At 36.7% G+C, this 24,367-nt stretch overlaps 1 protein-coding gene and 1 long non-coding RNA gene across 4 annotated transcripts in view; one reads left to right on the forward strand and one right to left on the reverse strand.

Moving 5' to 3' along the window:
- Positions 1–14,702, forward strand: LOC131534389 (uncharacterized). The gene is made up of 3 exons (XR_009269344.1): positions 1–782; positions 4,128–4,233; positions 14,382–14,702. It is a non-coding gene; the product is annotated as an uncharacterized LOC131534389 (long non-coding RNA).
- Positions 9,676–24,367, reverse strand: part of rbl2 (retinoblastoma-like 2 (p130)) — a 22,975-nt gene continuing 8,283 nt past the window's right edge. For 2 of the 3 annotated variants that reach the window (XM_058767096.1, XM_058767098.1), the window contains 18 exons: positions 23,198–23,326; positions 22,926–23,086; positions 20,194–20,258; positions 19,925–20,096; positions 19,674–19,837; positions 17,788–17,900; positions 17,571–17,674; positions 16,733–16,870; positions 16,484–16,648; positions 16,236–16,332; positions 15,889–16,119; positions 15,157–15,413; positions 14,712–14,888; positions 14,399–14,470; positions 14,218–14,320; positions 13,176–13,390; positions 12,752–12,916; positions 9,676–12,072 (listed from right to left, as the gene is read on the reverse strand). In XM_058767096.1, coding sequence (XP_058623079.1) covers positions 11,899–12,072; positions 12,752–12,916; positions 13,176–13,390; positions 14,218–14,320; positions 14,399–14,470; positions 14,712–14,888; positions 15,157–15,413; positions 15,889–16,119; positions 16,236–16,332; positions 16,484–16,648; positions 16,733–16,870; positions 17,571–17,674; positions 17,788–17,900; positions 19,674–19,837; positions 19,925–20,096; positions 20,194–20,258; positions 22,926–23,086; positions 23,198–23,326 — 2,702 coding nt within the window. In that variant the 3' untranslated portion in view covers positions 9,676–11,898. Of the gene's footprint in view, positions 12,073–12,751; positions 12,917–13,175; positions 13,391–14,217; positions 14,321–14,398; positions 14,471–14,711; positions 14,889–15,156; positions 15,414–15,888; positions 16,120–16,235; positions 16,333–16,483; positions 16,649–16,732; positions 16,871–17,570; positions 17,675–17,787; positions 17,901–19,673; positions 19,838–19,924; positions 20,097–20,193; positions 20,259–22,925; positions 23,087–23,197; positions 23,327–23,465; positions 23,496–24,367 lie in introns of those variants that run through there. The other variant, XM_058767097.1, reaches the window with a different exon arrangement.

Here is a 24,367-nt window from a genome sequence, read left to right on the forward strand (position 1 = left end):
ATATATATACAGCATCAAACTTTAATGCCATTAATGTATATTAACTAATCATCTGTTAAACATTAAGCATAGCTGAATAATGAAATTATGACCGTCATGGAATTTATTATAAAGTGTTAGGCTACCTATAGTTGTGCTGTAAAGAGTGTTTAATATAGAGTGGGAACAGATAAGAAATGCTACATTTCCAGGAAAATCCGTCTCTACTTTGAAATATAAAATTCAACTAAACTGTTAGTCAAAGTTTTTATTGGTTTATAATTACAGCATGTGATAAAATGCCCAACCCAGTCATCATCTACTCACCCTCATGTCATCCAAACCCCTATGATTTTCTTTCTGAAGATCTGAACATGTTTTCCACGCAATTCATTAATGAACAGGGAAGCTTCGAGCGTCCAAGAGGATGCAACATTACAATAAAGTGTCATTAATGTTGTCAACAAGACTTGCACTATATTATATATCTTCTGAAGACGTTTGACAACTTTGTGTGAGAGGTAGAAGGAAATGCAGGTCGTTGTTATTCATTAATAAGCCTATTCTTCCCTCCAGTGATCCATTAACCACTGCGAACCGACCAATGAGTCAGTGAGCTGAACTCGAGAATCGGTTCGTTTCGTGAATGAATCATTTTAAACTCGCCGTGTTAACCGAATCAACAGAATCGATTCTTTTAGTGAATAACAATTAACGTTTGTGTCTTCACACAAAGCTTCCCGTTCGTTATAACTGCAAAACAGTCTTTCACGGAACAAATCGAAGAAGATCTGAATAGCAGGGTGAGTAAATAATGACAGCTTACATTTTAACTAGTCCAACAAGACTGAAAATAGATATTAGAATAATTATAATAGCCTAATGATAAATCATCCATTTATTTGTTAAGCTTAATTATGCTACGTGCTTTATTTAAATTCACTTCAGGTTTCTGTTCTGTTTACAAACAAAGGGTGTTAGATGGAAATAGCCTTTTCTGTTAAAAAAAGTACAAATAAAATGGAAGCAAAATAACAAAAGAACAAGGGATATTATATCATTCATAATTCAGTGCTGCTTAGCCAGCCTGCATTACAAACTAAAATAATTTTTAGCATGTTGTGACTTCAGTTGACAACACAAACACACATTCATTATTTCCAGCCCACTTTTGATTAACTCATTCACCTCAAAAACCACACATACACACACACACCCTTAAAAGTTTACTGTGTGTTAGCACAGCATCCAGTCATTATAATCAAATGCATTAATAGACGATGAGCCATGCTGCCTCGGAGGGTCTAATGATATATTTTGCATGGTTGTCTGTTTAAAAAAAAAAAAAACATGATTTTATTAAATGCCAGTGTGATGTAAACAAGTTATTTTTACCTGTCGCTTCTTCTTGTGTTGCTGTGAACAATGAAGTGTTGACCGAAGCCGGTTACCTTATACATGAGGAATTTTTCTCTGCTCTTTGATGGTGCGTGAACATGACTATTACTGTCCACCTGATCTTTTGATTCATGGTTCTTCCGTGAGGTGCACAAATACATAAATACATATGTCATGTTGGTTTTGTGTGAACAGGAGCACACCAGGTGCTCATACTGCGCTCATATGAGTCATGTTTTACAGTCATTAGATATGAAGGGCTGTGCGGGAGCGCTATTATCCGTGGCCTAGGGTCCTTAGCAACAGACTTGATACGGACAAATGACACCTTCACTTCCTACAAAAACAAACACAGCATGCCAGCACTGTCTGACACCAATATTTTCACACTATACGTGCATAATTATCCACCTGGACTTCCTGCTCGGGAATATTTTGTTTTCCTCAAAGCCACGGCCGCTTTTACACACCATTTTCTGTTTTCTGGTTGAACTGTTATTGTGAAAACAATCTTTATGCTTCACGACTATTACAGTATTCCTTCATACTGCAACTTCTTCTGACTGGACAAGCTCATCTTGCACTTCATTTCTGTTTTCATCCTTTTAAGACATTCTACACTAACTCAATCAACTCATTTCCTTTTTTTTTTTTTTACTCTAACTCTCATTCGTTTAGCAATTTAGCTAATTTTCTGCTGTTAAAAGCTAAATTGCAATATGTAGGTCAAGAGAATCTAATGATGCACTTATTGTCAATATAGCTACTGATTTATATTCGTATCTCTTACTCACTCCAAACTCCTTTGTTTGGAAATGATATACTTGATACAATATTCTGAATGAGGTGTTTACGTGCAACATCATTTTAATTAATACACGCACACATTACTGTTTTAAAGTTTGGTATCAGTACAATTTTTGATGTTTTTGAAAGTCTCTTCTGCTCAGGAAGGCCGTATTTATTTGATGAAAAATACAGTAAAAACATCAATGTTGGGAAATATTATTACTGTTTGAAATAGCTGTTTTCTATGTGAATATATTGTAAAATGTATGCTGTGATCAAAGCTGAATTTTCAGCATCATTCCTCCAGTCTTCAGTGTCACATGATCCTTCAGAAATCATTCTGATATGCTGATTTGCTGCTCAATCAAATTATTATCAATGTTGAAAACAGTTGTGCTGCTGAATATTTTTATGGAATTTTTTCTGGATTATTTATGAATAGAATATAATTTATTTGAAATAGAAATTGTCTGCACTGTAAAAAGTGATAAGTTGACTTAACTTAAAAAAATTGAGGAAACCTGTTGCCTTAAAATTTTTAAGTAAATGATCATTAAATAAATAAGTTAAGTAAATTGTCAAGTTCACTTAACTTAAAAAAAAAAATTGTATTTACTTAAAAATATTAAGGCAAATTTTTTTAAGTTAAGTCAACTTATCACTTTTTACAGTGTGTCACCTTTGATAAATGTATTGTTCCCTGATTAAAATGTTTTAATTTTTTTTTCAATCAGTAAATCAGTAACAAAATTTTACTAACCTTTGAATAGTAGTATAAATATTTTTGTATTTAAAAAAAACAATTTTTTTTTAAGATTTCTAGAAAATGGAATATAAACTTTGGTTGATGGGCAATGTGTGTGTGTTTCCCTAATTCTGTCCCTCATTTTAAACTGTGCGATGAATCTCAATAAACTGGCATTATTTTTCATTATTTTTATTTAGCAATTATTCGTTTGTGGATTTAAGAGTTCTTTTTACTTTTCAACTCTCTATTCCCAGTTTTCTGCATGAGTTTGTGTGTGTGGATTGATGCCTGTCAGTGCTGTTTTGTCTGGGGTTTTGTTCTGGCTTTAAAACCTTTTTTTTTCGCTCTTCCTCAATATCCCGTGAAGATTGAGCTACTTAGACAGTCCACAAAAGCATCAGATGAAAGATGAAATAGTATGTTCATTTTCATAGTGTTAAATGACGAGAGAAATACATTCATTCCCTGCCACTCTTTTTAATAAACTTCCAAGTGATATTTCTAACCCACATAAGGTAGTTTTTATGCATTTTGTGCATTTTTGTACATTAAACGAATGTATTTAGTGAATAAAACCAGTTCATTTAGATTTTTACAATTTTTAGGTTACAGTGCATTTACTTTATTTTTGTGGTAACACTTTAGTTTAGGGACCGATTCTCACTACTAAGCTGCTTATTGCATATTACTAGCAAATTGCATGTTTATTAGTATTTATAAAGTGCATATTAATGCCTTATTCTGCACGATCATATTTTAGATCCCTTAATCCACCCCATACCTAAACTCAACAACTACCTTATTAACTATTAATAAGAAGCGAATTAGGAGTTTATTGAGGCAAAATCATAGTTAATAGTGAATATGTGTTCCCTAAAATATTACCTTTTGGTCTATATCTTGTTTTAGGATTTTCATGTCACCTGTAGCCTATTCCCAAGAGAAAATCACAAATGAAAATTCTATAGTATACTTTTTTTTTTTTTTGACCAAATGGAGACTTTTGCTTCAGTCTTTTGCTCCTCGGATTTTTCGGAAAAAACAAAAAACAAAAGAGATCAATTCTCACGTCTATATTCAGATCACAAATCGCAGATCTTCATATGAACTCAAACATTTCTCATCAGTTCTCTGATACGGTATTCACATTAATTTCAGCGCTCTATACTCTTACTGTATATCAACAAGTATCTCATTTGTGTCTATTTTACAGCTCTAAGATGAAAAACCTAACTGAGAAGACCTGAAAGATCAAGCTCTGAGCAATAACATCTTCCTCACTGGCTGTGTTTTTACTGCTCTCGATCGTTCACCAGCAGGTAAATGTTCCAGGTTTGATCAAGGGCAAATATCTCATGGAAATGTTCTTAAGGATGGCCTTGGAGATGAATTAAACTTGCGAGGTTTGCTCTGTTCATTTTTGTTTTTACGAGAGCACGCGGCCATTACTGACGGGTATTGTCTGACATCTGCATAAATGTAGCGCATATTTATGATGTGTCAGCTGTGTTTGTCAGGCCGGACCTCACGGCGCGCTAAATCCAGCCCCTAAAGCTGCCAGCGGTGAGGTGCGACTTCAGGATTGACAGGTCTGTGAGTGACAGAATGAATATTTCTTCAGGAATATCAGCTCAATGGATTACTTCAAAACAAGCCTGTGTTTTTACTGCCTCCATGTTTCCACTGCTGCTGTGATTGTAAAGAATGAGAGGATATATATATTTAAGAGAGAAAGAAAAAAACTGAATATGGGGGTGTGAATGCATTTTATGTTAGACTTTCTCTGGCCAAACTTTATTAAATGTTACTTTATCATTTACCCAGAGGCAAGAAAATGAACGGGATTGCTCATTTTTTTAGGAATTGAGAGTTAGTTTATACAGATTTCAGTTTTATTAAAAATATGAGATGTTTTACAGACCAGTTAATACCACAAAGCATCTCACAGTTCATCCAGTGTTTTGTTGATAGCCTACATTGTGTTGTTCTTCCACCTGAAATGATGTCATTTCCTAGATGGTGATGTCTTAATTGCTTTTGTTAAAGTGGCTAACTAACAAGAAGACTCCTACACTGCAAAAAAAAAAAAAAAATTGAGCCAACTTAAAATTTTAAGGCAACCAGCTTCAGCAGATTTTTGAGTTTTCGCAACTTGTCGTTTTAAGTTTATACAACAAAAATGTGAGAATCTCCCACAAAAATAAGTTGAGCAAACTCAAAAATCTGCTGAAGATGGTTGCCTTAAAATTTTAAGTTGGCTCAATTTTTTTTTTTTTTTTACAGTGTAGAAGAAAAGTAAAAAGAAAAGTAGATAGACTACTTTTATCTCCAAAAAGAAATGTTCTGTTTGAAACATTCTGAGAAATAAATAAATAATGCTATACATTACAATGAAAATATTCGTTATTATTTTTTTTTTTTAGGAATAAATACTTTATACCTTAATTTAGTTAAAATAACTTTAAAAAAAAAAAAAACAAAGAATCCTGAAATTTTTTTTTTTGGTTTTCTTAAAAATATTCACCAGCACAACTGTTTGCAGCATTAATAATAATCAGAAATGTTTGAATGTAATAATAATAATAATAGCATAATAATAGCATAAGATTTCTAAGTAAGTAAATAAATAAACAAATCAAGCCATTTAAAAAAAAAAAAAACGCATTTGGGCATTTCATATTATATTGCATATCTATCTTTAACAACTGTCCAAAAGTTTGGGATCAGTAAGAATTCTTGCTTGCAATGTAATATGAAATGCTCAAGTGTGTGTGTGTGTGTGTGACTGAACAGTTTAATCTGTGACTGAATATGCAAAAATAGCCTTTTAGACTGAATAAAAGGGAGTGTCAAATTAAGAGGAAGTGACCAAATGTTTTTGTTCTTTTTAACAGTTTAGCTTAAGTGTGTTAACTTAAATAAATGCCACTAGCTTTATATTTTAATCTAATCCAATCCAATGAGATTCAGACCCTTTCTGAGGCCTCCGAATGATCAAATGCAACATAATAACCATCGCGGGCTCTCAGTGATGCTGAGTGATCCGTATGAGAGCAGCATGTGGTCATATTTCAGACGCTGAGATCACACACTGACTCACGGCCTCAGCTATGGCCAGCTTTCATTCAGACTCAGGAGCAGAATGCTGAGACTCACACACAGTTCCCAGAAGCTCTGAATCACTTCCACAATGATGATGATGGAGGTCAAATCAACACAGGTGTCCCTCAGCCGTTCTATTCAGCCATTAGATAATGTCTTGATGTTTGATCGCTAATAATAGGAGACACCATAAATTATCCCTGCATGACTAAGAACAGATTTTTACAGCATAACTCCATGTACAGTAAGCATGACAACGAAGACAATAATTCCATATAAGAACAATATCAGATTGCAATCAGATGCCTACAGATATTCATCTCGCTTCTTTCCTAACGGAAATTTTTAGCTTTTGACCCTGGGTGATGTCTCACATATTAAATAAATAAGAAAGAAAGAAGCAGCAGATGGACATTTGCCATCTGTAGAGTGTAAGTATTATAACTGTTTATGATCGATTGCTCCTAAGTCACAGATACAGCAAGTTATTCAGCTACAGCCAATCAGAAGCCGCCCTTACGCGTTCCTCATTAAATATTCATTACATTTGTAAAATCGCAGAAACTTAAAGCGTTGCGTTTGCCAGAGGAAAACGGTTAAAGCCGGTACAGGCGTGAACTGAAGGGTTTAATTATTAGTTAATCGATTTACATTGCGACATTTTCATTGACGAGCAGTTAAAACGAAGCCTACTCGTGTAGCTACTCGCTTGGTGTGATTGTTCGATCCCTGATAGCACACGTACATCTCTGAGATGTCTAATTGACATCTGGATTTACATCTGCAAGACGTATTTTTTAGGGTGTTTGCTCATCTGCAATACTTCTATAGGACATCTCCTTTTAGATGTCAAATAGACGTCTATTAGATGTCTTTAAGATGTTTATGATTTAGAATGTATGTAAAACTGACATCTTACAGACGTCTGTCAGACGTTTATAGACAGCAGATGCTTTCCAGATCAAGATATCTTTAACAGACATCTTGCAGACGTACGTGTGCTAGTATGTTAACCCGAGTCTGAATTCTTGAAATTCACTATTCAGGATTACACATGATTACACCCAGATAGCACACGTACGTCTGCAAGATGTCTGTTAAAGATCTCTTGATCTGGAAAGCATCTGCTGTCTATAAACGTCTGACAGACGTCTGTAAGATGTCAGTTTTACATACATTCTGAATCATAAACATCTTAAAGACATCTAATAGACGTCTATTTGACATCTAAAAGGAGACGTCCTATAGACGTATTGCAGATGAGCAAACACCCTAAAAAATACGTCTTGCAGATGTAAATGCAGACATCAAATAGACGTCTCCGAGATGTACGTGTGCTATCAGGGCAGTTTCTCAGACATTCATTCTGTATTTCCCATCAAACGTTCAACATGTAGCCTTTATTTATCCCCTGGCTGTGAGGGAGGTTTCGATATTAAATTCATACAGTGTGTTTATGAGTAATGCTGAATCATGACCTGAGTAAGATGAATCAGGTCGTCTGGCTCCAGCTCACTGCTGCTTATTGTGTGATTTGTATTATCATAGTGTGCTCTAGAAATTATAACCCACGATATTTGAGCCCAGAGGCAGGACAAACTCTTTGTGTCTGCTTCTCACGCTTTGAAGTTTGTTGATGACACATGTGGCATCGGTCCACACTTCTGCCCTGTTTGAGTAAAAATACAAGAGCTTATCCTGTCCTGGTCTGTTTTTATAGCAGCTTGGTGCTCTTTATATTGTATTGTATTTTAATGTAATACATTTTTAAAAGCAGCTAATTTTGTCTTTTCTGACAGTATTTTTGTCCCTTTTCAGTCTTTGAGAGGAGATGAGGAAGTTAATCTACTCTTGTGACCCTAGATTTGAGAAATAACTAGAATATTCATGAATTCTTAAGCATGTTTAATGCATCTATCTATAGAAACTAGCATTAATTACAGGGAAGCTTTATTACACTAGAAGCATCTGAACAAGTCACGTTTAAAGGCCTTAACAGGCCTGTGTGTGAATATATAATAATACAAATCCATAACTCTAGTGCTCCATCTGCTGGGAAAACAATGTATTATACAGAGACAACAAAGCACAACCTATTTATTTTATTCACACTTTCAAGTCCTCTATAACATAAATTGTTATTTGAAAGCCATAATGTTAAACATTTAATAAGCCTACACTGCAAATCATCAATTTTCAGTATTTTTTTTTTTCTTAATTATTTTCACTGGAAAAGTAATATGAACTAACTGGTCTTTTTAATGATGCTCACTTGTTTGTTGAACTACTTTATAAAAGCACTAAATTATTACAAAAAAAAATAAATAAATAAATAAATCAGTGTAAATCAAATATAAATATTAGATGAAACAACTAAACTTTACAAATATTAGAAATGTTGCTGTGACAAATAGGACAAACTGGAATAAATAAGTCTAACCTTAAGTACTATATTGCTACATATTGCTATATAATATATATACATACATACACTGCCGCTCAAAAGTTTGAGATCAGTAAGATTTTTATGTTTTTAAGGGAGTCTCTTCTGCTCATCAAGGCTGTATTTATTCGATCAAAAATACAGAAAAAAACAGTAATATTGTGAAATGTTATTGCAATTTCTAATATTGGTTTTCTATTTTAATAGAATTTAAAATAGAATTTATTTCTGTGATGCAGTGCTGAATTTTCAGCATCATTACTCCAGTCTTCAGTGTCACACGATCCTTCAGAAATCATTCTGATATGATTTCTGAAAAGTGCTGCTTCATATTGTTTTTTGGAGCATGTGATACTTTTTTCTTTGATTCTTTGATGAATACAAAGTTAAAAAGAGCAGCATTTGTTCAAAATAAAATCTTTTCTAACAATATAAATCTTTACTATGACTTTTTATTCATTTAACACATCCCTCCTGAATAAAAGTATACATTTCTTTAAAAAAAAAGAAAGAAAAAATGTACTGACCCCAAACTTTTGAATAGCATTGTATATTATAACACAAAATGTCTTTTTTGAAATAAATGCTGTTCTTTTTTAACATTTTATTAATCAGAGAATCCTAAAAAATTATCACAGGTCCCAAAAAAAAAAAAAAAAAGCAGCACAATTAAGCAGCACAACGGTTTCCAACATTGATTATAAATCAGTATATTAGAGTGATTTTGAAGAATAATGTGACACTGAAGACTGGAGTAATGATGCTGAAAATTCAGCTTTGATCACATAAATAAATATTAAATTAAAATATTAAAATAGGAAACTGTTATTTTAAATTGCAATAATATTTCACAAAATAACAGTTATTTTCTGTATTTTTGATCGAATAGATACAGCCTTGATGAGCAGAAGAACTTCTTTAAAAAACATTAAATATCTTACTGATCCTAAACTTTTTAACGGCAGTGTATATACATACACACACACTACAAAAATATTAAAATTGAATGAAAGCTAAAAATATAATATATATTTGAAGTTTGTTGTGTGTGTATATATATACAGTATATATTGTATACAGTACTAAAATAACACTGCATTAGCAATCATTCCATGATTGTTGGAAAACAGTCTGAGATAATAAAGTATTTTAGTCAATATTTAAGGCTAGCCTGGTTAAAAACAGCATAGACTAGACTTGGTGTAGAGTACAATAGCACAACTTGAGATCATTTTTCTTAGAAACAATTTATTAACGTTGGATGATAATTTAATGCTGGGCTGCTGTGTTAGACTCAGTAAAGCAGAGAGATTATCAGGAAAGGCAAAAGGTTCAGGAGAAAAGGCACTTACAACAAACACGTCATTTTTCAGAAATGAGGGAAGGAAACATGATCTTATGTTAACAAGCAGACACTATTGAATAAATTCCTTTCAGAACTGAAGAGGAAATAAGATTCTAACACATCTAATACATGCAGAGAACAACATGGCAAATAAATACATCAAAAGAGCACTCACCTCTACTAATAACATGATTGTTACCTGATGTTTTTCGTCTAACGAACTACAGTTAGAAAAATAGCATAAATATATAAACCAGCCTTTCACACATATAAGACAGCAAATCCACGGACACATCGAGTTCACATACATCTCTATACATTATAAAACTCTTTATGAAAAATAACTCTTTATAAAACACACACGGTAAACTCAGAGCAAGATCTGCAAAGAAATCCGTCGTTAAGTGCTTCAAATCTCCTTCAGTCTTATGACACATCCGAGCATTTCAAGCAAACACTAGGCTATGCCTACAAAATACTCTTTTAGCTTCAAAAATATCTGAGCTGAGATCACTGGTTGATCGTGGCTGATCAGCTTGATTAGATGGTGATCTTTTTGTAGCCCGTCTGTTTGTTAAAAATGGCTTTAAAGCAATGTTTCTCCCCAAAATGAAATGATCATGTCGTTCAAATCCCATACTTTCTTTTTGTTTAACACAAATCTTCACGCAGCTCTTTTCCAAAGGAGCTCCACACACGACATGCACAACAAGAAACGCAACAAGATATTATGAATTTAAAGGGGTCATATGACGATGCTAAAAATGTAATGCAATGTTTTTACGTGGTTTAAGGTTCAAAAAACACATTATTTTCCACATTCCGTACATTATTGTCACTCCTCTCTGCCCCGCCTTTCTGAAACGTGTTGATTTTTACAAAGCTCATCGTTATGAAAAGCGCGGTGTGCTCTGATTGGCCAGCTATTTAGTGCATTGGGATTGGCCGAATACCTCAAGCATGTGACGGAAATGTTATGCCCCTTACCATATTTGGAAACACACAGCGTCTCCATGACAACAATACTACAGCGAGAATAAAAGTTACGCTTTCTTTCTTTGCGTAAACATTTGGGCGGAGTTATGCAAATCTTCCCACACAGTGACATAGATTTGTGGAGGCTTGAGGCGTTTTAGGAAGAAGTGGAACGAGTCTTAACTTTTATAAAGAATATCTCTTTGGGTTTGACACTTTAGTCTTTGCAACTTTACGGATCTTATATGAGCACAAACAGCTTATGACACTCCAAAGACAAAGGAAAACTTGAAATCACGTCATATGACCCCTTTAAGAATTATATCCTACGACTTATTCATTCACTCCCTCGTTTTAGATAAATTGCCGCCACATTGAACTAATTTGTTTCCTATGGAAGCCCGTTTCCGCACTGAATAAAATCATTGAAAAAAAGGTTATTGCGACTTTTTATCTCACAATTCTGACTTTTTTCCTCAGAATTGCATGATACAAACTCACAATTGCGAGTTAAAGTCCAATTTTGAGGGGGACTGATATGTTCTCAGAATTGCAAGTTTATATCTCACAATTCTGACTTTATAACTCGCAATTATGAGAAAAGATAAAAGTAGTCGCAATTACCTTTTTTATTTTTATTCAGTGGTGGAAACGGGCTTCCATAGTTTCCTCACTTTGTTTGAAGGGATAGTTCACCCAAAAATGAAAACTCTGTCATCATTTACTCACCCTCATTTTGTTTCAAACCTGTATGAGTTTCTTAGGGACTCCAATGTTAAACATGATTATATAAAACACAAGTTGAAATAATGCAAACTGATGGCTTTAACAAAAGCATATACCATCATTTAAAAACTTCTGAGCGTTCACTAGATTTCTCTTTAAAGGTTTATATGTTTCCCTATGGAGAACATGAATGGCATTTTTGCTTCTAGAACCTGACTGTTGTGCTCTCTAGAATACAGGCTTGACTGTAGTTGCACGCAATCAAACATGATTATTCGAGCATTTGAGCCTCTGTTTAAGCTGCTGTGTGGACAGGACATTTCGAGACTCATGTCTGTAAATAAATGATTTTGGGCGACTTATATCTTTACGAGTGTTGATGTTGTGGACTCATCAGTGGGAGGAGCTTCGGTCGTTGGCCACATCCTGTAGGCGTCTGAGCAGAGCCGTTTGATTCTCCTGGCAGAGCCTTTTGGCGGGAGACTGCTGCTCTTCTTCCAGGGCGATACTTCGCTTCTTCGTGGGCGTCTCGCCCGTTCGGATCATGCTGTTAATCTCTCGCAGCCGCTGTGGGATGAAGTGAAAAATAGTTTAAAGTGTCCCTATTATGGATTTTTGAAAATGACCTTTCATGCGGTGTGTAACACAGCTCTAAGTGAATGAAAACATCCTGCAAAGTTTTAAATCTGAAAGTGCACCGTGTATAAAGTTACTGTCTCTCAAAAGAAAGAGTCGACTCTGAATCATTGAAACGAGTCGTTTTTAAAACGAATCCCAAGCTGTTTCATGTTAATGTCAACATGAAACACTAGCATATTCCCGCCCACTTGTTGCGCGCAGACCTGAGAAAAACTAGATTTTCGTGTTGGTCTGAATGAAAATGCAAATTCATTCTTTGCCACTAGGTGACGCTTTTGGAGCGTTAAAAGCTCACAAACACTGCTTTAAATGAAATCGACCAATGGGACCAATCACCGCAGATTAGCATCAGGCAAAGGGGGGGTTTGGAAAAATGAATTGTTAAACGAGTCATTTGGGAGCCGTTGAGTAAATAAGGTAAAAATAAATGCATATTATAAGAAAATGAACGTGTTTTTTGACCTTGCATGCATGTCAACCTGTTGTTGGGGACTCACAAAACCAAAATATGAACCTTTCATAACCCATAATAGGGGCACTTTAAGAACTATGTTTTGATGAATCTGAAGAGTGAATCTGAACAGGAAATAATGTTTTGTTCTTTTACGTTGGATGGGCTGGAGCTGACGTAGTAGAAGATCTTGTCTCGAGGAGAAATTGGGCTGCCAGTCTTGTGTGGAGAGATGTAGATGGAGTGATTGTGGGATAGGAGGACCCGGCGTGGAGAGCCAATGCGGAGTGACGGATAAGGACAGAGGGGAGGAGCTTCAGCCTGAAAACACACACACACACACACACACACACAATTACAGATATAAATCTGAATTTGAATCAACACTGAATTGACTGGAGTGGAATAATGACACTTGTCTTTTAAGAGTTGCTTCATAGTAAAATGTGAATGAATCTCATATTTAAAGATGTTTACACCAGCGATTCTGTTATTTTCCTGTTTATTACTGTGAAGCTGCTTTGAAAATGTGTATTTTATAAAGTGCTATAGAAATAAGGGTGACCACAGCAATAGTTACCCCGTTTTTTGGCGAGTTGCTGGAGTAACGCAGAGCGAACGGTTTGATCTGTTTAATGTAGACGTGGTTGTAGAAACGAATGAGGTCTCCTCTCTCCTCCTCCTGCTCTTGGGGGCCTCCAGGGGCCCGGGTTGGGGTGGATGGGGCACTGCTGGGCTGGGGAATAGGCAGAGTGCTGCTGGAGCGCATAGACACAGGACTGCTTTCACCGCTGGCTGCAAAACAGAAAAACAGGAAGTCATTGTAATGAATTCACAACCTGCAAATGATTTATGCATTCACGGGGGCCTATAAAAGAGTCGTAGCAAAAATATTTTTCAAATAAAACCATGCTGTATCTTCTCATTAATGAGTAAATGTGCAAAAAAAATCAATGTTTTGAATGTTATTACGCTGTTATTACTACATTCACCCATTTTTAGTTCTTAGAATAATTGAGAAATTATTTTCCATTTCTCATTTTACATGAACTACAACTACAGAAATACAACTACTACAACTACCACTAGGATGCAAGAAACCCAATGTATTAAATATGAAAAAAAAAAAAAAAAACGTCCAAATTTATGAAACCAACATGTATATTATCCAACAAAACAACATCAGTATTACTCTGAGTGTTTTCAAAATAAATATGTAATGTAATAAGGTGTAACAATCAATCAATCAATAAAAATAAATATAAATAAATAAAATATGGTTATTGAAAGAGTCTTGGCTTATTTGCAGTGTTTAGACATTTAATTCCTGTAGTAAATCTATGTGTTTTTATATATATACACATATACATATATATATATATATATATATATAAATTTATATCTCTTCTGGGTCAAATCAGACCAGAATGCATCATAAGGGTTCAAGGGCACAAAAACAGATTGACAATGAATTGCACTTGCTGACGTTGGTGTTTATTTGCACTATGGCTGCATTGTTTTAACACCGGATTCAAGTGGGCGCATCATGCGATTATGTGGGCATATCAATTACAGAAATAGCAGACTGTCCAGTGTCAAAAGCTCTATATAATGTGTGTTACCTTGCTCTTGTCCTCCCTCTGTGGGTGAGCACTGTCTGTGGGTGTTTTCACTGTTTCCTGAGTGGCGTCTCTTTCTTCCAGAGATCAGCACACTCCTGTACACCTGAGATACAATCTTTATTAATACCTTCATCACGTTAACTTCTTTCTTACTGTTTTTACAGATTGAAGATACACTCACGCTGCTGCTGGCCTGAGGTTGAGATCTGTAGCACTTCATGATGTTCTGAAAGGACTTATCTTCTTTCGTCACCTGAACAATGGATAAAACAGTTAAAACAGCCATTTTTGTTACTGTTTTGAAAGAAAAAAAGTTACGTGTGACATACTGTAACATGCAACGTTCATTTCACACAACATTGCATTGCAATTTTGACAAACATTGACTCAACAAAAACTGCTACAAAAGACTAGAATATGACCAATTACATATATATACACCTATGAATAAATACCTATAAATAACTGGTGTTTGATAAATAATGTTTAAATACCTTAGTCATGACGTAGATGGCACACATGAGGAGCTGGTCCAGATGTCGGTCCATCATGAGATCGGTGCAGTGCACTAGCGAATACTCAAAACATGTCCAGATTTTCCTGCGCAGATCTGCGCTGATGTCCAGTTTAGCACACAAGTCTCTGAGACGCACACTAGCAAGGTGATACACCTGATGGGGGAAAGGGGCATAATTTAGGAATGATTGACATCTATTGATATTTCAATCATGACAACTCTCTGAACAGTTTAAGCATGTTGATGGATATGACAATGTTAATGCATTTGGCTTTTGGCGGACTAGATCAGCTACACACTCTGATGCTGCTGGACTTGCTACTGTGAGCATGTTAGATACACTGCCGCTGCATAAACAGGCAGATGTAGACAGGTGGTGCTGGGGGAGGTGGAGGGTTTCAGAAGAACAGATCTTATTCTACCTTGCGGAAGAACAGGCAGAGGGAGCCGGTCTTCTGCGCTCGTTTGGTGGGTGTTCCCTGCTGAGGGCTCTTCCTGTCCTGTTTGGCAGGGCTGGGGCTGTTATGGACTGTGCCTGTGTGTGTTGCTGTCAGCTGCTGGGTGGTCAGGGTGCCCGTCAGAGCCTGGGCACTGAGCGTTGGCAGAGCCCCCCCACTCTGACCCGTCATGCTCACCTGCACCGGGATGAATGTGATGCCACCGCTCTCATTTGCTATTCCTGCAAACAGTGTAAACAAAGATGTGAAAAATCTAAATTGTAATTGAAATAAAATGTTTGTAAAATATATTCTGTATTTTTACTGTTATAAATGAAAATTAAAACATAAATGTTTCTATATTTTCACAGATCAATAATTGTTGTCATATTGGTTATTTTATTTGATCAATTCCTACATGGCCTCTGCTCCTTCTGCCAATGAGATTGCTTTGTCAACATTTAAATAGTCTGGCTCAGTGTTTGCTCTAAGCTCGTCGTTATTCTGAAACCCTCCACCTCCCCCAGCACCACCTGCTAAGAGATTTATCTACTATATGCCTATTCATGAAGCAGCAGCATATCTTACATGCTCATTGTTTTTTTTTTTTGAAGAAGAAGAAGAATCAATGTTTTTTTTCCCGTGGCATCACCTACTGAATAACAGATTCATAAAGGTACTGATGATAAACTGATGATTTTGTAGATAGTTTTGCACCTTGAACAGGTATGGTGACCGTCTGGCCATTGTTTGCTGTGACAGTAGCTGTTGCCATGGTGACCACAGTCTGTCCAGCTGGGATGGGGCTGACCAGAGACGGCTGGGCCACTTTGACAGGTTGAGGAGGCTCAGAGGTTGAATCTCCATCGACAAAGAGGCGGCGACAGGCTGTGCCAGTAGGGGGCGAGCTGTAGCGGTCATGGAGAGATGTAGGGGACGGAGAAACTCCTGCGGGAGCAAAATAAACAACATATTAAAGTATGAACATTCATTTTTTGTTCAATAAATGTATAGAAATCATCTTGCATTTAGTCACAGTGCTTGTTTCATTCAAAGTAAGTCACCTTTTCCTGCTCCTGCGATATTTCTGCTGAACTCACTCTTGTTGGGAGTGTGTGTGCTGCTTCCTGAACTGTCCTCCAGGTGTTGAGGAGGCATTACCTGTAATTCATTTCACACTTAAGAATATTCTTTTCAATTATATTATTTATGTACTGTTTTAAAGTATCCTAAAATGTATTTCTTTTTCAAGAGGGATAGCAAACATCACTGATCATGTTTATGTGGTTATAAGCAGTTATATTGTTCTGACCTCCTGGCAGGCAGGAACGCAGTTCTTGGCCTCTCGGATGCTCTCCCACAGTGGGGAGTTTCCTTTCCATGCCAAAGATTCCAATACCTGCTCCTCAACATGGTTCAGATGTTTGACTACCTCCCGGAAAAGACCCTCCTCCGCCCGTACCAACACCTCAATCACCTATGAGCAAGATAGAGAGGCTTTGACTTTTATGAATGAATGCATACAATTTTATGGCTATTTTCTATCTCTAAAGTCGTTTACCTTGTAAAAGTGATAAGCAGGGAGGTCAAAGATTTGCAGGACTCTGGGAAACTCTCCCGGTGGTCGATACGAGAAGATGACGATCTCCAGGCAGCAGACGATCAGTGACCGGTGAAATATATCTTGCTCTAGAATGCCCTGAGACACATGATATAACATTCAGCAGACAGAATTACCTAAAGTGTGCTGTAATATTCAATCGTTTTACATTCCTCATGGCTTTGTTAAAGGGTTACTCCACCCCAAAATGAAAATGTTGTCATTAATCACTTACCCCAAACCTGTAAAAGCTTGGTTCGTCTTCGGAACACAATTTAAGATATTTTAGATGAAAACCGGGAGGCTTGTGACTGTCCCATTGACTGCCAAACAATTAACACTGTCAAGGCCCAGAAAAGTATAAAAAACATCGTCAGAATAGTCCATCTGCCATCAGTGGTTCAACCGTAACCTTATGAAGCGACGAGAATACTTTTTGTACGCAAAGAAATTCAGTGGATACTCTCCAAAACGGCGCTACGCTGACGCAGAGGAGATGAATTATTGAATAAAGTGGGTTTTTTTTCTTTGCGTACAAAAAGTATTCTCGTTGCTTCATAACATTACAGTTGAACCACTGATGGCAGATGGACTATTCTGACGATGTTTTTTATACTTTTCTGTGCCTTGACAGTGTTAATTGTTTGGCAGTCAATGGGACAGTCAAAAATATCCAAAATATCTTAAATTGTATTCCGAAGACAAACCAAGCTTTTACGGGTTTGGAACGACATGGGGGTAAGTGATTAATGACACAATTTTATTTTGGGGTGGAGTAACCCTTTACGATGAAACCTACAGATAGGTCCATGTCTCCAAGTCGTTTCTTCTCCTGGTTGATGATCACTTCCAGTGATTTGTAATAAAGTGCCTCAGCCAAGCAAAAATACTTCACTGCAACATCTGTGAAAAAAGGATCCGCCAATTTTTTTCTGAATTGTGGGAAAAGACATTAGCTACAAATTAAAAAAAAAAAAAAAGTATAATATGACAAAAGGAAGTATGAACATGCACACCTCTCGCCAGAGTCTTGTTATCGTCTCCTGTTCCCTCAGAATTCTGAAGAAAAATCTCTGACATCTCCTTCAGTCTGGCTGCTATGGACTCACTGGGGTCTCTTACACATGATCTGTTACACACAAACAGAAAATATCAATGATTCCAGTGCACAGCAAATTTCACTGCGACTTTAACAGGTCACTGGAATCACTGCAATCACAATCACTAGAATCCCAGTTCACAGCAAACTTTATAGTATCACATTTTACTGGAATCCCTGTAATCAGAATATACTGGAATCACTTAAAGGGCACCTATTATGCCCCTTTTTACAAGACCTAATATTGGCCTTGCGTGTCCCCAGAATGTGCCTGTGAAGTTTCAGCTCAAAATACCCCACAGATCATTTATTATAACAGCTAGAAAGTGTCATTTTTTGGGGTGTGTCTAAAACAAGAGCTGTTTTGCTGTGTATCACTTTAAATGCAAATGAGCTGCATACTCCCGCCCCATCTCCAGAAGAGGGTGTCGCTTATACGACTCTCTGCATTGCATACCTACAGCAATAAACAGCCAGTAAAAGTAACATGATTGAGAGCGAGAGCACCAGTGTTCAGCCGTACATATGGGAAGCCAAATGCACTGAAAGTGGGAGGAACAACGCAATGTTACAGAGCTCGCGCCGCTGACCTGTCATCAGCGCAACTCAAAGGACTGAGCCACACGACCATGCTACCGAACGAACAGAGTGGCCTAATCTCACAGGCTCAGTGCTGATCAATTAAAATACTTTGATAACATATGCACACAAATAAGGTTAAAACACTAAGCACTATAATGACATGACATTCATAAAGGAGTCTGGAGTGAAATGATTTGCACAGACATAAACGTATTTAGGTAGATTTTGAGGCACATTACCATTACTGCATCCTCAGTGTCTCAGATGTTGGGAGAAAATGAAGACTCTTTTGTTCAGTCTTATATCCAAACACAGAGCACCGGGATTGCTTACGAGTCATTGTTGACGTTACAGCAACTCGAGCGCAGAGAAAATGGATGACAGTGTAGAACCGCTGAGAGTGGAAACTATAGCAATGCAGAGCTGTCAATCAACCCCTGTGACCCGGCCCTATGCAATGTGCATAGAGAATCAAAACGGCAGGCTTAGTGAGACTGATTTGATATAATGGGGATTAAAAAATGAGGAGAGGATGGATTTTTATTATTGTAGGGTGGTTGTGTTCACACACTGCCAACACACATTAATGTCCAAACACCATATAAAAGTGGATTTTGCATAATAGGTGCCCTTTAATCACAGTTCACTGGAATCACTTGTGTCATATTTTACTGGAAACAGTGGTATCACACTTTACTGTGATCATGATTCAGTTGAACAAATGTTTTTACTGGCAGCACAATTCATTGGAATCGCTGGCATCAGTTTCCTTGAATATCTGGACTCACATTTGACTGGCATCAAAGGTGGAATAATGGAATACACAAATGACTAATCACTGGCAACTAGGGGTGTAACGGTACACGTATTCGTATTTCGGTACAAGTCTTTCGGTATACAGCTTACGAATACAGAATTTATTTCCTCTGTACTACTAGTTTTAACGTGAATAAACATGACTGAACATCTCATGCCTTATGTAATTGCTCAATCAGTGTTTCAACCGAGGAAAGACATCACTCTCAGGAATCACAGTTTTACTGAAATATCTGGAACTAAAGCTTGTTGGAATCACAGGACAGTGGAATCAGTAAAAGAACATTGTATCTGATTTCAGTGAACTGTGATTGCAGTAAACCGACAGGAAATACACATACTTTGCTTCTTATATTTGGATGTATGCAGCAGATTGTGAGTAACACAGAAGCTAACTCGGCTCACCTGAATATGTCTCTGAGTCTTATGCTGGGTCTGTATTTGAATCCTGTCAGCAGAGTGTGCAGACGGCCCACGCTCTGCATCGCCGTGGAAACGGGGGTACCAGCACTGCTCTCCGGCACGTACCTCCTTCCTGTCAAAGGCGTGGACACTTTCAGAGCAGATGCCTGTGAAACAAACACACGTTTATTGATAAGTATCACGTCGTTGTTCATTATAGGGAATTATTTTTTCTGTTTGTTGGACACACATACTGTCATTGAGTTCTGGAGGGGGTTGGTCAGTCGTTCCTGGTTCTCTATCCCTTCACACAAACAAGGTCCTGGGGTGCCAATGTCTTCTCTGGCTGCTTCTCCCAGAAATATCCTCTCATCTAGAGAACCGGATGACAACACGTGTTCCTCATACACACGGTTCAGAGAAGCACTAAAGAAACAGAGAGAGCAAGGAGATTGTAAACTACAGGGGAAATGTTTCAGCAGCTTCACGTAGAGTAAGTGTTTAACTGAAAAGAGACACTCACAGACTGTCACCAAAATTCACCGGCTCCAAAAACCCAGTCAGTGTGTCTTCTTTCCCCTTCAAAACCTGTGAGAGAGAAAACAAACAATTAATAATGATAAAGCAAAGCAAATCATAATACTATTTAAAGCCAGTTTAAAAGACGTGAAATATGATTTGCAACACATTTAACACGACATATTCTGAATGTGTACACTTTGAACTTTTGACTAACGGTCAAAGGTTTGGAATAATTTAAATTTTGTGATGTTTTTGAAAGAGGTCTCTTATGCGCACTAAGGCTGAAACAGAGATACTGTGAAATGTTATTGCCATTAAAAGTTTTTAGTTTATATATATATATATATATATATATATATATATATATATATATATATATATATATATATATATATATATATATACATATATATATACACATATATATATACATATATACACAGTGAGGAAAATAAGTATTTGAACACCCTGCTATTTTGCAAGTTCTCCCACTTAGAAATCATGGAGGGCTGAAATTGTCATCGTAGGTGCATGTCCACTGTGAGAGACATAATCTAAAAAAAAATCCAGAAATCACAATGTATGATTTTTAACTATTTATTTGTATGATACAGCTGCAAATAAGTATTTGAACACCTGAGAAAATCAATGTTAATATTTGGTACAGTAGCCTTTGTTTGCAATTACAGAGGTCAAACGTTTCCTGTAGTTTTTCACCAGGTTTGCACACACTGCAGGAGGGATTTTGGCCCACCTCCACACAGATCTTCTCTAGATCAGTCAGGTTTCTGGCCTGTCGCTGAGAAACACGGAGTTTGAGCTCCTCCAAAGATTCTCTATTGGGTTTAGGTCTGAGACTGGCTAGGCCACGCCAGAACCTTGATATGCTTCTTACAGAGCCACTCCTTGGTTATCCTGGCTGTGTGCTTTGGGTCATTGTCATGTTGGAAGACCCAGCCTCGACCCATCTTCAATGCTCTAACTGAGGGAAGGAGGTTGTTCCCCAAAATCTCGCAATACATGGCCCCGGTCATCCTCTCCTTAATACAGTGCAGTCGCCTGTCCCATGTGCAGAAAAACACCCCAAAGATGATGCTACCACCCCATGCTTCACAGTAGGGATGGTGTTCTTGGATGGTACTCATCATTCTTCTTCCTCCAAACACGTTTAGTGGAATTATGACCAAAAGTTCTATTTTGGTCTCATCTGACCACATGACTTTCTCCCATGACTCCTCTGGATCATCCAAATGGTCATTGGCAAACTTAAGTCGGCCTGGACATGTGCTGGTTTAAGCAGGGGAACCTTCCGTGCCATGCATGATTTCAAACCATGACGCCTTAGTGTATTACCAACAGTAACCTTGGAAACGGTGGTCCCAGCTCTTTTCAGGTCATTGACCAGCTCCTCCCGTGTAGTTCTGGGCTGATTTCTCACCTTTCTTAGGATCATTGAGACCCCACGAGGTGAGATCTTGCATGGAGCCCCAGTCCGAGGGAGATTGACAGTCATGTTTAGCTTCTTCCATTTTCTAATGATTGCTCCAACAGTGGACCTTTTTTCACCAAGCTGCTTGTCAATTTCCCCGTAGCCCTTTCCAGCCTTGTGGAGGTGTACAATTTTGTCTCTAGTGTCTTTGGACAGCTCTTTGGTCTTGGCCATGTTAGTAGTTGGATTCTTACTGATTGTATGGGGTGGACAGGTGTCTTTATGCAGCTAACGACCTCAAACAGGTGCATCTAATTTAGGATAATAAATGGAGTGGAGGTGGACATTTTAAAGGCAGACTAACAGGTCTTTGAGGGTCAGAATTCTAGCTGATAGACAGGTGTTCAAATACTTATTTGCAGCTGTATCATACAAATAAATAGTTAAAAAATCATACATTGTGATTTCTGGATTTTTTTTTCTAGATTATGTCTCTCACAGTGGACATGCACCTACGATGACAATTTCAGACCCCTCCATGATTTCTAAGTGGGAGAACTTGCAAAATAGCAGGGTGTTCAGATACTTATTTTCCTCACTGTATATTAAAATGTAATTTATTCTTGTAATGGTAAAGCTGAACTCTTTTAGCAGTCGTCTTCATGTCACATGATCCTTCAGAAATCATTCTAATATACTGATTTGGTGCCAGTTATTATGAATTTTTATTTGTGCTCAATTATTAAAAATGGTTCTTATTATTATCCATGTTGAAAACATTTTTTGCTCTTTTGTTCCACTTTTGTGGAAACTATGATGATACTTTTATTTTTAGGATTTTTTGGTGAACAGAATGTTCAAAACAAAAGCATGTATTTGAAATTGAAATCTATTGTAACATTATAAATGTGTTTACTGTCACTTTTGATAAATTACTCCAAACTTTTAAATGTTAGTGTATGCACAGTACCCACAAAAATATGAAGCAGCAGAACTGCTTTCAACATTGATAATAATCAGAAATGTTTTTCGAGCAGAATATCAGCATATTAGAATCATGTGACACTGAAGACTGAAGACAGGAAAAACTTACATTTTAAAGATATATATATATATATATATATTAAAACATTTGTTGAAATGTCATTAGTATTTCATATTTCTTATTATTTTGTTTAATATTTTGTTGTTTTATTGTAATTTTGATCAGTTTGATCAAATGCAGCCAAGGTGAGCATGAAAGACTTTCGTAAGAAAACATTTTGACGGTAGCCTACATCATATGTCTGGTGTATTTCCAGTACCTTGCGCTCAAAGAGTTTCCTAATGAAGGGTTTCCAGAAATGCTCTTTTGCTCCTTTGGCCTCCAGCACCAGCCCATCGTGAAGCTCACACAGCTTCTCTATGAAACATAATGAACCCGGGCCGGGCTTATAATCTTTACTGTTGAAGTCCTCGGGCAGCCCTGCGCACAAAACAAGCACAAACCAATGTTTGATTGACCTTCTGTGATCTCCTACTGTCTGGACACCTGATCTCAAAACAAATGCTTCAGCGCTGTGTGTGTGTGTGGGACCTTTAAAAGTCGGGTTGAGCAGATCTTTACGACTAGAGCACAGGAGAGCGTTGCAGTAAACCAGATCCAGAGCGCACAGGAGCAGATGATACGAGTTCACCAGATCATCACTGATCATTGGGAAGTTTCCTACAGGACAGAGGAGAACATTTTTTTGATACAAATATAAATAATAATAATAATAATAATAATAATATACGAATGGTTCTGCAAGGATATCTAATGACATTTGACTGTAAACAACTTTTTGGTTCTAGTTGGAACCTACTTTGGTATGAACATGTTTCCTCTACTGAAGTGAAACATTCTGTCAAACGTATTACTGTAAAGAGCTGAGCACAATAGTGTTGAGCAGGAACACACTGCTGATCACACAAACATATATCAAGCAGACAGGTGGCCAACTTTACTGCAACAACAGGAAAAGTCTGCAAAAAAATCTACATGTGCTGTTAGGCCACAATGCCTGGATTTATCATTTCCTGTTTAATTAATTGCAAGAGTTACAGTACCAGCCTGTGCAATGCAAAGAATGCATCGAGCCTGTGAAGCCATGTATATATATATATATATATATATATATATATGTACACTAATAGCAAATCTCAAGTGTTTGATTGCTTCCCAGGTAGCAAATTTAGATGCTTTATGAAAACGTTGTTTTGATATGTTGAAATGTTCATGGTTATAACATTGTTTAAAGGTCACAAGAACATTTCTTACAGCATTATTCTAACTTTATAATGTTATTTGAGTTTTTATTTTTAATATTCTCAGACTCAATTCTCAGGTCAATTTTATTTTATTTTTTTATTTGAATGTTATTTAAAGGTTACAAAAATGTTTCTTAGAATGTTCATAAAGTACAAATAACATCTTAAGGACATTACGAAAATGTTGTTCTACGAACATTTTCTCTCTTAAGTTTTAAGAACGTTCATCAAGTAAAAATAATGGTAAATTCTCACTATTAACCAGTTGCTCATTAGCATGCATATTACATTATATTGGCTGTTTATTAGTATTTATAAAGCACATATTATAAAGCCTTATTCTGCATGACCATATTTTAGATCCCTTAATCCACCCGATACCTAAATTTAACAAGTACCTTATTAACTATTAATAAGCAGCAAATTAGGAGCCTTACGAGAATGCTCTTCTAATATA

Source organism: Onychostoma macrolepis, chromosome 25 (genome assembly GCF_012432095.1).
Source record: "Onychostoma macrolepis isolate SWU-2019 chromosome 25, ASM1243209v1, whole genome shotgun sequence".
NCBI lineage: Eukaryota > Metazoa > Chordata > Actinopteri > Cypriniformes > Cyprinidae > Onychostoma > Onychostoma macrolepis.